This window comes from Pristiophorus japonicus, chromosome 20, assembly GCF_044704955.1.
Source record: "Pristiophorus japonicus isolate sPriJap1 chromosome 20, sPriJap1.hap1, whole genome shotgun sequence".
Classification (NCBI taxonomy): domain Eukaryota; kingdom Metazoa; phylum Chordata; class Chondrichthyes; family Pristiophoridae; genus Pristiophorus; species Pristiophorus japonicus.
In genome coordinates, this window is record NC_091996.1 from 83357479 (window position 1) to 83370243 (window position 12765).

Genomic DNA, 12765 nt, shown 5'->3' on the forward strand with positions numbered 1-12765 from the left:
ACTTCTGTGCAATGACACAAATCCACCCTTCCCATCCAATGCTTCTAATGTATATTTTCCACTTTTCTGCTCCTGGTCATTAATATTAAATACTGAATCGCTACTTGTTTTGGATATGAGTCTTGAGGCACAGTCGGATTTTCTGCTCCTGGAATACCAATGGTCAATTGTTGGATGAGCCGAGGTACAGTCACGTTAAGCTCCATGCTCACTAAATGGATATTCAGGGTCACTAAAATTACAAAGGAAAAGAATTACAGTTAATGAAGTTCATTTAATTGTGAATCATAATAGATGTAATGCTTGTAACAATAGTCATTCCCCTTTCAATCAGTGTGCATCCTAATGAGAAATATGAAGAACGGACCAGCGTTGCACGGGTTCCTATCTGGAGACAGGAGGAACCGTATCAACTCGGCATGGGATTACTTTGGTAATGCCTATTCATTATTCGAAGTAAAAACTTTAAATGAGCTGAACAATATTAATCAGCAACTCAAACATCAAATTCTAACGTAACTATTCAGAAACAGTGATATTAACTTCGAGTGTTGGAAATTGAGACAGCTGAACCAGATTAGTTCACCAATGCATTTGTGATGCATCTGTTAGGATTGATTTGTACAACCAAATAACCAGCTCTATTCTGAAAAGGTCATAACGCAAGTGCTGATCTGCCATTCTGACTCAGCATTTATAGCAAATTCAGGGAATAGTAATGTAAGATGTTGTCCGAACTGGCATCAATGACTTGGAGATCACATTAGGGCAGCATGGGCCATTATCAAATAGACTAACGAGAGTAGAAGAATATAGAGCTAATAATGGAAAGGAAGAAAAAAGTGAGGCAGAGAAAGAAAAGAAAGAAAAAGAAAGTTATAAACAATGCATTGAAGGAAGTAAGGATGAAAGAGACAGACAATGATGAAAGGAAATCATGCCCTTGCTTATTTCGCAACAATAAGTGTAACATGGGACATTATGAAACGCACCAAATAAAGAAGGCTGTAAATCAATTAAAAAAAGGAAAGATAGAGAGGAAAGAAAGAACGAACGAAGGAAAGAAATGATGAAAGGAAGATGTAAAGAAAGAGAGGAAGGAACGAAGTAATAAACGAAGGAAGGCAGTATGTTGGAGTAAGATAAGTCAGCAGAAAAGAAAAAATCAAAATGAGAGATAAAAACAGAAAGAATGAGAAATAAAGGAAAAAGTAAAGTGCAAAAAAGAAAGAAAGAAAGCAGCAAAGACAGAAAGAAAGGAAGGAAGGACGACAAATGAAGAGAAAGCTAGGAAGAATGAAGGAAAGAAAAAGTGTGAAAGAAAGAAGGAAAGAAACAAAGAAGAAACAAAGGAAATCAATCTAGAAAAAAAGCATTAAAGTAATGAATCAAGAGAAAAAGGGAGATAGAAATAAAAAATGGGATAAAAAATTATGAAAGAAAGAAAAGAAGAAATGTGTAAAAGAAATTTAGAAAGAAAGAAAGGAAGGTAGAAATAAAGTAAGAAAGTAAGAGAATGAAAGAAAGAAGGAAAGAATGAAAGATTAAAGAAATAATGGAAGTAAGAAATAAAGAATGAAAGGGAACAAGGAACAAGAAAGGAAGAAAGAATGAAAGGAAGAAAGAAAGAAAATGTTCTCATATCTACAGCATTTTTCACAGCAATAAGTGGAACATGGAATATCGGGAAACAGAAGAAGGAGAAAGTTGAAAATGAATAAAAAAGAAAGAGAGAGTTAGAAAGAAAGATGAGACTGAAACAAAAACAGATAGAAAGGAAGAAAAATTGAAAAGAACGATAGAAAGAAAGAAAGAGATTGGTAGAAAGAAAGAACGATAGAAAGACTGAAAGAAGTAAAGTGTGCAATAAATAAGGTAAGAAAAGAAAGGAAATAATTAACGAAGAAAGAAAGAATAGAAGATAGGAAGAGAGAACAAAAGATAGAACGATAGGAAGAAAAAAGATAATATTGAACGAAGGAACGAAGAAAAGGAAGGAAGGATGGTAGGATGGAAGAGAGAAAGAAAGAAAGAGAGAAAGAAGTAAATAATGAAAGAAAGGAAAAACAATGAATGAAAGAAAGAATGAAGAAAGAAATAGAAAGAAGAGTAGAGTCAAAGGAAGAAAGAAAGAAGGAAAGAAAGAATGATAGAAAATACGAAAGACAGATAGAAAGAAGGGAAGAGAGAAAGACAGAAATAAATTAAAGAAAGACAGAAAGATAGAGAGAACGATAGAACAAAGATTGATAGAAGGAAAGATAGAAAGAAAGAAATATAGAATGGAAGAGAGATTGGAAGAACGAAAGAAAGAAAGAAAGAAAGAAAGAAAGAAAGAAAGAAAGAAAGAAAGAAAGAAAGAAAGAAAGAAAGAGAGGGAAGAAAGAATGAAGGAAAAAAAGAAAGAAGGAGTGAAATAAAAGAAGAAAGAAAGACATATAGAATGAGAGGAAGGAATGAAGTAATGAACGGAGGAAGGCAGGAAGATGGAGGAAGGTAAGTGAGAGAAAAAGGGCTAAAGAAAAATAGTGAGCAAAACAGAAAGAATGAAAAAAGAAAGAGAAAGCGTAAGAGGCAAGAAAGTAAGCAGAAAAGACAGACAGAAAGAAAGGAAGGAAGGAAGACAAATGGAGAGAAAGCTAGGAATAATGAAGGAAAGAAAGAAATAGTGAAGGAAAGAAAAAAAGATTGACAGAAAGAAAGATAGAACTACCTTCAATTATTCAAGCAGCCCATAATAAGCGCGGTTTGTCCATGCTCCAAAATGTCTGTTCACCTGTATATCCGAAGGTCCATTTTAGGTTTCTCAATGCGTTGTCTTCCCTCAATCAATTGATGGATCTGTTGTCCTGAATTCACCTTCTGAAGGACGTTATCCTCTGAAGCTTCACCGTGGCTTGCAGTGGCCACGTGGAATGGCGTTGGTTATGATTGCGATCCCTGTACGTACCTGCTTTAAGCTCAAAACTTCAAAGGATTATCTTTCCGAAACTTCTTAATATCCCCGTGTCCTTGCTCTCATCATATCGTGGGAAGGTGTAAACTTCCCGTCCACTGAGCTTAAGTTTACCTTTATATTAATAGAAGCTCTGTCACTGTCTCTCTATGTATCTCTCTCTCGCTTTCTCTCTTTCTGTCTGGCTTTCTCTCATTTCTGTCGCAAACTGTCTCTCTGTTTTCTGTTTCTCTCTTTTATCTGTCTGCCTCTGTGCAATAGAAATCTCCAGAGAAAAATTAAAAATGAACAATCTGACAGGAGGTGTAATTTTATTTAGCGGTGCCTGCTTGGTGAGTGGGTTCACTGAAAGCTCGGCAGAAGCAGTTTCAATAGTAACTTACAAAAGGGAAGCGGATATATACTTGTAAAGGAAACATTCGCAGGGCTGTGGGAAACATGTGGCATTGTCGTTATGTTACTGGGCCAGTAATCTGTAACCTGGGCTAATGATCCGGTGTCTTGAGTCATAGCGAATATAAATTCAGTTAATTAAATAAATTTGGAATTTAAAGCTAGTATTAATAATGGTGCACCGTATAACTACCGGACTGTCATTAAATCCACTTGGTTTACTAATGGAAGGAAATCTGCCGTCCTTACCTGGTCTGGCCAATGTTTGACGCCAGACCCACAGTAATGTGGTTGACTCTTAACTGCCCTCTGAAATGGCCCAGCGAGACATTCAGTTGTATTCAGGAAGGTGGCTCACCAACACCTTCTCGAGGGCAATTTGGGATGGGCAATAAATGCTGACCTTTCTGGTGACGTACACATCCTGTGAATGAATAAATTAAAGAATAGAAAGAGCAAGTGTGAGTGGGATAAATTGGGTAGCTCTGGCAATCGCACGATGTTCCCAGTAGCCTCGTTGTGTGCCGTATCATTCTCGGATTCCAGGATTCTATGCGGAAGCAGACCCGTTACTTACACCCGGATCACATTCATTTCAAACTTGAGCACATGCTTTATGTACGAGGGTGAGCGAGTGGTTGTCTTCATTACAGCAGTACTACAGTTCAAAAAGTACTTCATTGGCTGTAAAGTGCTTTGGGACATCCGGTGGTCTTTAAAGGCGCAATATAATATCAAGTCTTTTTTCAAGACGTTCGACTTAAGATCCCATGGTGCCTGCTTGGGTTCGCCCCCTCGCCTGGTAACAGTATCATTCAATCTTTATTGTCCCATTGCCACCCCCTTTTACGGTGGCACAATTGAGGAACAGTGGAGGACTTTTAAGGAGCTCTTTCATAGTGCGCAACAAAAATATATTCCAGTGAAAAAGAAGGGCGATAGGAGAAGGGATGACCAGCCATGGATAACCAAGGAAATAAAGGAGAGTATCAAATTAAAAACCAATGCATATAAGGTGGCCAAGAATAATGGGAAACGAGAAGATTGGGAAAATTTTAAACCACAGCAAAGTATGACTAAGAAAGCAATAAAGAAAGGAAAGATCGATTACGAAAGTAAACTTGCGTAAAACATAAAAACAGATAGTAAAAGCTTTTACTGATATATAAAAAGGAAAAGAGTGACTAAAGTAAATGTTGATCCTTTAGAAGATGAGAAGGGGGATTTAGTAATGGGAAATGTGGAAATGGCTGAGACTTTAAACAATTATTTTGCTTCGGTCTTCACAGTGGAAGACACAAAAACCATGCCAAAAATTGCTGGTCACGGGAATGTGGGAAGGGAGGACCTTGAGACAATCACTATCACTAGGGAGGTGGTGCTGGACAGGCTAATGTGACTCAAGGTAGACAAGTCTACTGGTCCTGATGAAATACATCCCAGGGTATTAACAGAGATGGCAGAAGTTATAGCAGATGCATTGGTTATAATCTACCAAAATTCTCTGGACTCTGGGGAGGTACCAGTGGATTGGAAAGCAGCTAATGTAACGCCTCTGTTTAAAAAAGGGGGCAGACAAAAGGCAGGTAACTATAGGCCGGTTAGTTTAACATCTGTCGTGGAGAAAATGCTTGAAGCTATCATTGAGGAAGAAATAGCAGGACATCTAGATAGGAATAGTGCAATCAAGCAGACGCAACATGGATTCATGAAGGGGAAATTATGTTTAACCAATTTACTGGAATTCTTTGAAGATATAATGAGCATGGTGGATAGAGGTGTACCGATGGATGTGGTGTATTTAGATTTCCAAAAGGCATTCGATAAGGTGCCACACAAAGGATTACTGCAGAAGATAAAGGTATGCGGAGTCAGCGGAAATGTATTAGCATGGATAGAGAATTGGCTGGCTAACAGAAAGCAGAGAGTTGGGATAAATGGGTCCTTTTCAGGTTGGAAATCGGTGGTTAGTGGTGTGCCACAGGGATCGGTGCTGGGACCACAACTGTTTACAATATACATAGATGACAATATACATAGATGACCTGGAGGAGGGGACAGAGTGTAGTGTAACAAAATTTGCAGATGACACAAAGGTTAGTGGGGAAGCGGGTTGTGTAGAGGACACAGAGAGGCTGCAAAGAGATTTAGATAGGTTAAGCGAATGGGCTAAGGTTTGGCAGATGGAATACAATGTAGGAAAATGTGAGGTCATCCACCTGGGGAAAAAAAACAGTAAAAGGGAATATTATTTGAATGGGGAGAAATTACAACATGCTGCAGTGCAGAGGGACCTGGGGGTCCTTGTGCATGAATCCCAAAAAGTTAGTTTGCAGGTACAGCAGGTAATCAGGAAGGCGAATGGAATGTTGGCCTTCATTGCAAGAGGGATGGAGTACAAAAGCAGGGAGGTCCTGCTGCAACTGTACAGGGCCGCACCTGGAGTACTGCGTGCAGTTTTGGTCACCTTACTTAAGGAAGGATATACTTGCTTTGGAGGGGGTACAGAGACTGATTCCGGAGATGAGGGGGTTACCTTATGATGATAGATTGAGTAGACTGGGTCTTTACTCGTTGGAGTTCAGAAGGATGAGGGGTGATCTTATAGAAACATTTAAAATAATGAAACGGATAGACAAGATAGAGGCAGAGAGGTTGTTTCCACTGGTCGGCGAGACTAGACCAAGGGGGCACAGTCTCAAAATACGGGGGAGCCAATTTAAAACCAAGTTGAGAAGGAATTTCTTCTCCAAGAGGGTTGTGAATCTCGGGAATTCTCTGCACAGGGAAGCAGTTGAGGCTAGCTCATTGAATGTATTCAAATCACAGATAGATACATTTTTAACCAATAAGGGAATTACAGGGTATGGGGAGCGGGTGGGTAAGTGGAGCTGAGTCCACGGCCAGATCAGCCATGATCTTTTTGAATGGCGGAGCAGGCTCGAGGGGCTAGATGGCCTACTCCTGTTCCTAATTCTTATGTTCTTATTATGTACCTTGCAGCTACTCTGCCACAATCTCTCTCTCTGTCTGATTCGGACTTGGACTTTGTTATTTAATGATACACAGGTTCATGCTATTCCATCTCCCCACAGCCTTCTACTTGGATCTGCACTTGCTTATAACCTGTTAAATCTCTATCATAGTCCTGTACCGATGCAAGGTCATCGCTCTGAAACATTATCTCTATTTTTCTCTCCACAGATGCATCTGCCTGCTCAGTGTTTGCAGCATTTTCTGTCTTTATTTCAGCTTTACAGCATACCCAGTATTTTGCTTCTGTTCTCTGTAAAGCTATACGCTGCACGTTTAATATTTGCCATTTATCGACTTCCATCGGAAAAATAGTCTTTTAAACTCAGAATTTGTTCTCCCCCTTTTTGTCTTTTTTCCGTGTTCTGTCTCTAGATTTAACATACTGCCTTAGTTTTTCTATCTCAGTCTCTCTGTCTCTCGCTCTATTTATTTCTCTCTGTATCTTTCTCTTTGTTTTCTTGTCTCTGTCCATCTTTCTCAACCGGTCTATCTTTCATTCTCTCTTACGAATTGTCTCTCTCTTTCGACCTCACTCTGTTCTGCTGCCTTGTCTGTTTAATGGAGTTACGACTTTCAAAACCTAACACAACCGGCTGGAGAATTTTCGGACTTTTTCACTGCAACTGGGGATGTCAAGTAAGTTGATCCACATATTTTCAACGTATGACTGTATGAATCCCTGCTCGAAAACGCAAACAGATCCGTTACTTACCCTTGTATCATATTGCATTGAACTTGATTGGAAAGTACAGCCATTCCCTCACCTCCATCTCTGTCGCCTTTGTCCCGAGTAAAGTTTGCTCGCTCTCCTATCCGGGTAGTTCACCCTGGTAAGGCCCCAATCTGCACTCCCTGAAGTCTAATGGGGAATGTCTGGTGGGCAACAGGTTTAGCCGCACATCAATAGATCTGACTGGAACACATGATTCCTTTTTCGCCTTATTCGACTTTGCCAAAATCGTCCATTTCCATAGCATCAGGTTAGCGTTGCAACCGCGCCGCCAGCGTACATTGTGCAGTGCCAAACTTCCGGTCAAACCTCTCTCCTCTACCCCCTCGACCATCACTGATCACAACAAGAACCAGAAGCTCATGAACTGCTTGCTCAGTACCATTGCCGCCGCCAATTCAGTTTCCTTTGAAGTTCTCCCATCTTCTCCTGTTCCCTTTAAAGCATATTTGCCGATGACCCGCTCCTGTTATAACTTTAAATCCACGTCCTACTGCAATTTTTCTCCTATCTCGTTTGACGTCCTCTCCAAGTTTATCTTGTCCAAGGAACACACATTTTTCTCCTTGACCCCATTCAGACAGAACTGCTGAGAATCCAAAATTCCCCGTGACCCACTGGCGACTTGACATAGTAACTATTCCGTCTGTTCAGGTACTGACCCTTTATTGTCAGTCAGCCATCATTAATCCCCTCCTCTGTAGCAGGATGTCCTGGCAAACTCCATGTCCTCTTCAAATGTGTTGAATTAAAAGTGTTGTTGCCATTCTGTCCAGAAATCCCATGTTTCAATATATCCAATCATCTTTCTGCCGCTGCCATAGCCGTGAATCAAAGACACAAATAATACCCTCTGTGATTTTGACTACGGGGCATTATGCCTCTTCATCCGGCGTGACTTATCCGCAGCCTGTCAGAGGGCGAACCACACCTCCCTCTCCCAATGAAGGGAAAGGTGGAATTAGCACAGTGGTGGACAAAAACGGTCCCAGGGCCATATCCGGCCCACCAGGTCATTCTATCCCGCCCACTGGATGGAACAGAAATAGAACGCGAGCCGGAGCTCGAGCTGTACATTTAACTATCCACTTTCACTTTCCATGGGTCAAAGACAGACCCGAACTGCAGCCAGTAATACTTCATTCAAATTAATAACCCGCTGAAGTGATTTTCCCTGGCCCGATCTGAAAAGGATCCGTTCCTTGATTCTGGGCCCCAATGGCGCACGTCCGTACCCAGAATGCATTGCGTACTGGAATATGCCATATACATTTTAGTGCAGAGTCGTGGCTGCTCATCTCCACAAGTCTTTTACAGAAGAAAGTGACCGGCAATGCATCTTTCCTCTCCCGGTATCCAGGGTACAACGGCAGGGGAGTTTTCAGCTGCCACCAATTCGGCCTGCAGTAGTAATCTTTGCAAAGGGGCACAAGGAGGACTGAGGTGGGTCAATGATGCTGTCACAGGATCTAAAGTGTCTACCGTTCTATTTGACACCCTGTTTTCAAAATGTATCTTTGATTTATTTCTAAGCAGTATCCAATACATAGAAACATAGAAAATAGGAGCAGGAGTAGGCCATTCGGCCCTTCGAGCTTGCACCACCATTCAACATGATCATGGCTGATCATGCAACTTCAGTACCCCACTCCTGCTTTCACTCCATACCCCTTGATCCCTTCAGCCATAAGGGCCACATCTAACTCCCTTTTGAATATATCTAACGAACTGGCCTCAGCAACTTTCTGTGGTAGAGAATTACACAGGTTCACAATTCTCTGAGTGAAGAAGTTTCTCCTCATCTTGGTCCTAAATGGCTTACCCCTTACCCTTAGACTGTGACCCCTGGTTCTGGACTTCCACAACATCGGGAACATTCTTCCTGCATCTAACCTGTCCAATCCCGTCAGAATTTTATATGTTTCTATGAGATCCCCTCTCAAACTTCTAAATTCCAGTGAATATAAGCCTAGTCGATCGAGCCTTTCTTCATTTGTCAGTCCTGCCATCCCGGGAATCAGTCTGGGAACCTTCGCTGCACTCCCTCATTAGCATGAATGTCCTTCCTCAGATTAGGAGACCAAAACTGTACACAATATTCAACATTTAATATTCACTATATGTAAGATAGCAGCTGACTACTATCTGAATTTATGTTCATGCAATGTTTCTGTGTAAGTAATGTTCCATCTAAATTCTTCCACATGGGGTCCCTTTAAATTTGCTCCGGGGCCGGGCATTGTGCACCCGCAAACGCGCAGCATCCTTTACAGCAGCAGCAGCTGGATAGCGAGCTGTGTGGGACCATGCGATTGTTGCATGGCAGGGCAGCCACATGCCTTAGGGGAACATTGATGTGCGGCGCACAGCAGCTCACCAAAACATGTTCAGTGGCCCTCCATCCCCAATAACTGCTCACTCCTGAGTTAGCAGGACAGATGGAATGAAATGGAAAGAGATTGTGAGGGAGAGGAAGTCACAGAGAGACAGAGGAAGAGAGGAAGTAATGGGAGAGCAAGAGAGAGATGAAGAAATGTGATATATTAGAATTGAGTGCGATTGCATTACTGTATTAATGACAATGAGATAGTGGAGAGGGCGTGAGAGTAAAATGGAAGAGACTGTGAAAAGGGAACTGTGAAAGAGGAGATATGAGTGGGAAGGAGATAGAATGGAAGACTGAATACTAGATTTCAATCAAAAAAACAAGTCACATTAATCGGCTAAGTTTGGAAGTTTGCTTACTTTCTTATGATGCAAATTACAATAATATCTTATGTTCTATTTAGATCTTTTAGCTCTTGTTCCCAACGGTAACCACCATCTGTTTTTTTAAGAAATGGCTCATTGTCTTATGAGTTTAAAATTGGAAAGCCAGATGGTGCATTGTTTGTTCAGCAACCTGTAACTAATAACTCTAGTTGTGCAATCTAGTAGCATCATTCGGGAGTCACTACTCTATAAATAAACCACGATTTTACTATTGTTCTTTCATTACTGCAGTCGGAGTGATCACCTCCAACACCAGTAGGTATCCTCTTCACACAGAAGATGCATTTTGCATTGGTTTATTGGGTCGAGATCGTATATTACCCCATTCTCGCGGCAATTGGAGTACCTGGTAAGTGACATTTGGAAGGTAATGTGTCTGCCGCACCACTTAACATATTGTGTTGCGATTTACACACTGTGCCTGGTAAATATAGTAGGTAGTTCTTCAAGCCTTTGTCATTCACTCAATTAGGAATGCCAAAACTTGGCTAATTGGTAAAACTAAATGGTAACGGGAGCCAACTTTTTTACTGTTTAATTGTAACCACAGTTTGCTGCTTTCTACTCACTACATACAATTTGAACTTGTCAGCTCTGCCTACTCTCTTTTAACCTTGATGTTCTCTTCTCTCCTCCTTCACTTATTCTTGGTGTCATTGTGCCTGCTGCTCCTTTTATCCTTGATGTTATCTTTCATCCTGCTGCTGTAATCCTTGGTGTGGTCTCTCCTGCTCCTTCCATATTTGGTGCTCTCTACAATCCTGCTCTTTTTATCATTGTTGTTGTCTTCTCTCCTGTCAATTTACTTCTTGGTGTTTTCTTCTGTCGTGTTTCATTTATCATTTGTTCTCTTCGCTTCTTGTGCCTATTATCCTTCCCCTCCTACCATTTGTTCTTGGTGCTGCGATTTCTCCTGGTTCATCATATCCTCAGCGTTGGCTTATTTTATGGAGCACCCTAGATTCGAAGTGCCTGTGGAAACTCAACGTGAAATCTCACAGATAAAGAATCTTGTGACGGACGAAGCATCTTTGACCTCTGATATCGTGTCACAATCCAAAGGAGAGGGGAGCACAGGGCGAGGAGAATTATTCAATATTGCATGTACATGAAGCCAACTGATGCTGCACTCTTGACTCCGTTTAAAGATGTGATTGTTTTTTGTTCCTGTACACACAGTGAACTTGGTGGCGATTGTGATCCTGTCCCATGGAAAGTGCGGCCTCTCCAAATGCATCACTCGCTACCTGGTGGCCATGGCGACAGCGGATCTGATGGTGATTGTCTGTGATGTGATATTACATTGGATCGCTGACCTGTATTGGTGGAACACTTTCCTGTACTACACTCCTGTGTGCAGATTCATTCACTTCCTGGCTCCGACTGCCACAGACAGTTCTGTTTGGTTAACGGTCGCTTTTACCTTTGATCGGTTTGTAGCCATTTGTTGTCAGAAGCTGAAAACCAAATATTGCACCGAGAGAACCTCAGCTGTGGTTATAGTGACCGTGAGCACACTGTTCTGTTTAAAGAACATTCCCTGGCCCTTTGTATATACTCCTTATATTACAGCTAATAACATACCGCGGGGTTGCCGTGCAAAAGTACAGTTTTATATTGCACTCACATGGAGAGCTTTTTCTTGGTTTGAACAGCTGTTAACCCCATTGCTTCCCTTCTGTGTGATTTTACTGTTGAACGCTCTCACCGTCAGACACATTTTAGTGGCCAGTCGGGCCCGAAGGAAACTCCGGGGTGGCAGCAATAGTGAGAATGACAAGGATCCCGAGATGAGGAACCGCAGAAAGTCCATCATTTTACTATTCGCCATATCCGGCAGTTTCATCCTATTCTGGATGACGACAGTTGTGTATTTCTTCTTTTATCGAATTACAAACGCCTTTAGTCGCAGGTCATTGTTTAGCCCTTTTCCAAATTTTGAACATGCTGGAACTATGCTTCAGCTCCTGAGTTCCTGCACAAACACGGCCATTTACACAGCGACCCAGAGTAAGTTCAGAGAGGAGATGCTCAATGTGCTCAAATATCCCTTTACACTAATTCATAAATCAGTTGAATTATGCAAGTTGCAGGACTGACTTCCCCAACATCACATTTCTACTTCATATCACAATGACCACGGACATTTACCAAAGGGACTGAGCAATAGGAGAACACGGGCATCATGAAAATTCATTTATAGTCTATTATCATCTTTCAGGATAGATAATAACTTATTGGTTGCACAGAACACTGGTTTTGTGGATCCAGTACTCATTATCAAAATAGCAGAAGTTCTATTTTGTTTTTAATCAATGAGAATCACAGTTGGACAGGTTCTATAAGGGCGGCAGATCTGCAACACCAGTTTTAAAATCTAAAGCAGTGCTGGTGAAGTTCATCTTAGCCCGTATTCAAACCGGGCGACAGTGACACTGGATCCCATTTTCTCGATTTTTTTTCACTTACATCAGTGCGGATCATTTTATCTTTACACATATAAGATATTCGATAAGCCACCATTAAATATTGGGCCCTAGAATGTGTTCCATCATTGCCAAAATATAAAACAACACAGAATGTTCTCCATCACACCTTTATTTATCTCCCTCTGCTGGTTTCTCTGCATCACTGTACGCGGTAACTCTACTCCCTATCTCCCTCTGCTGGTGTCACTCTCTGCATCACTGTGCTCGGTAACTACTCTCTATCTCCCTCTGCTGGTTTCGCTGCATCACTGTACACGGTAACTCTACTCTCTATCTCCCTCTGCTGGTTTCTGTGCATCACTGTAATCAGTAACTCCACTCATTTTCTTCCCTCTGCTGGTGTCTCTCTGCATCACTGTACTCGGTAACTCTGCTCTCTATCTCCATCT

The 12765-nt window shown here is 41.4% G+C and overlaps 1 protein-coding gene across 1 annotated transcript; it reads left to right on the top strand.

The window, feature by feature from the left end:
- Positions 1–354: 354 nt before the first annotated feature.
- On the top strand, positions 355–11986 carry LOC139232807 (probable G-protein coupled receptor 139). Its single transcript, XM_070863300.1, has 2 exons — positions 355–433; positions 11067–11986. Exons 1-2 carry the CDS (start codon positions 355–357, stop codon positions 11984–11986), a joined length of 999 nt encoding a protein of 332 aa, XP_070719401.1.
- The last annotated feature ends 779 nt before the right edge of the window (positions 11987–12765 follow it).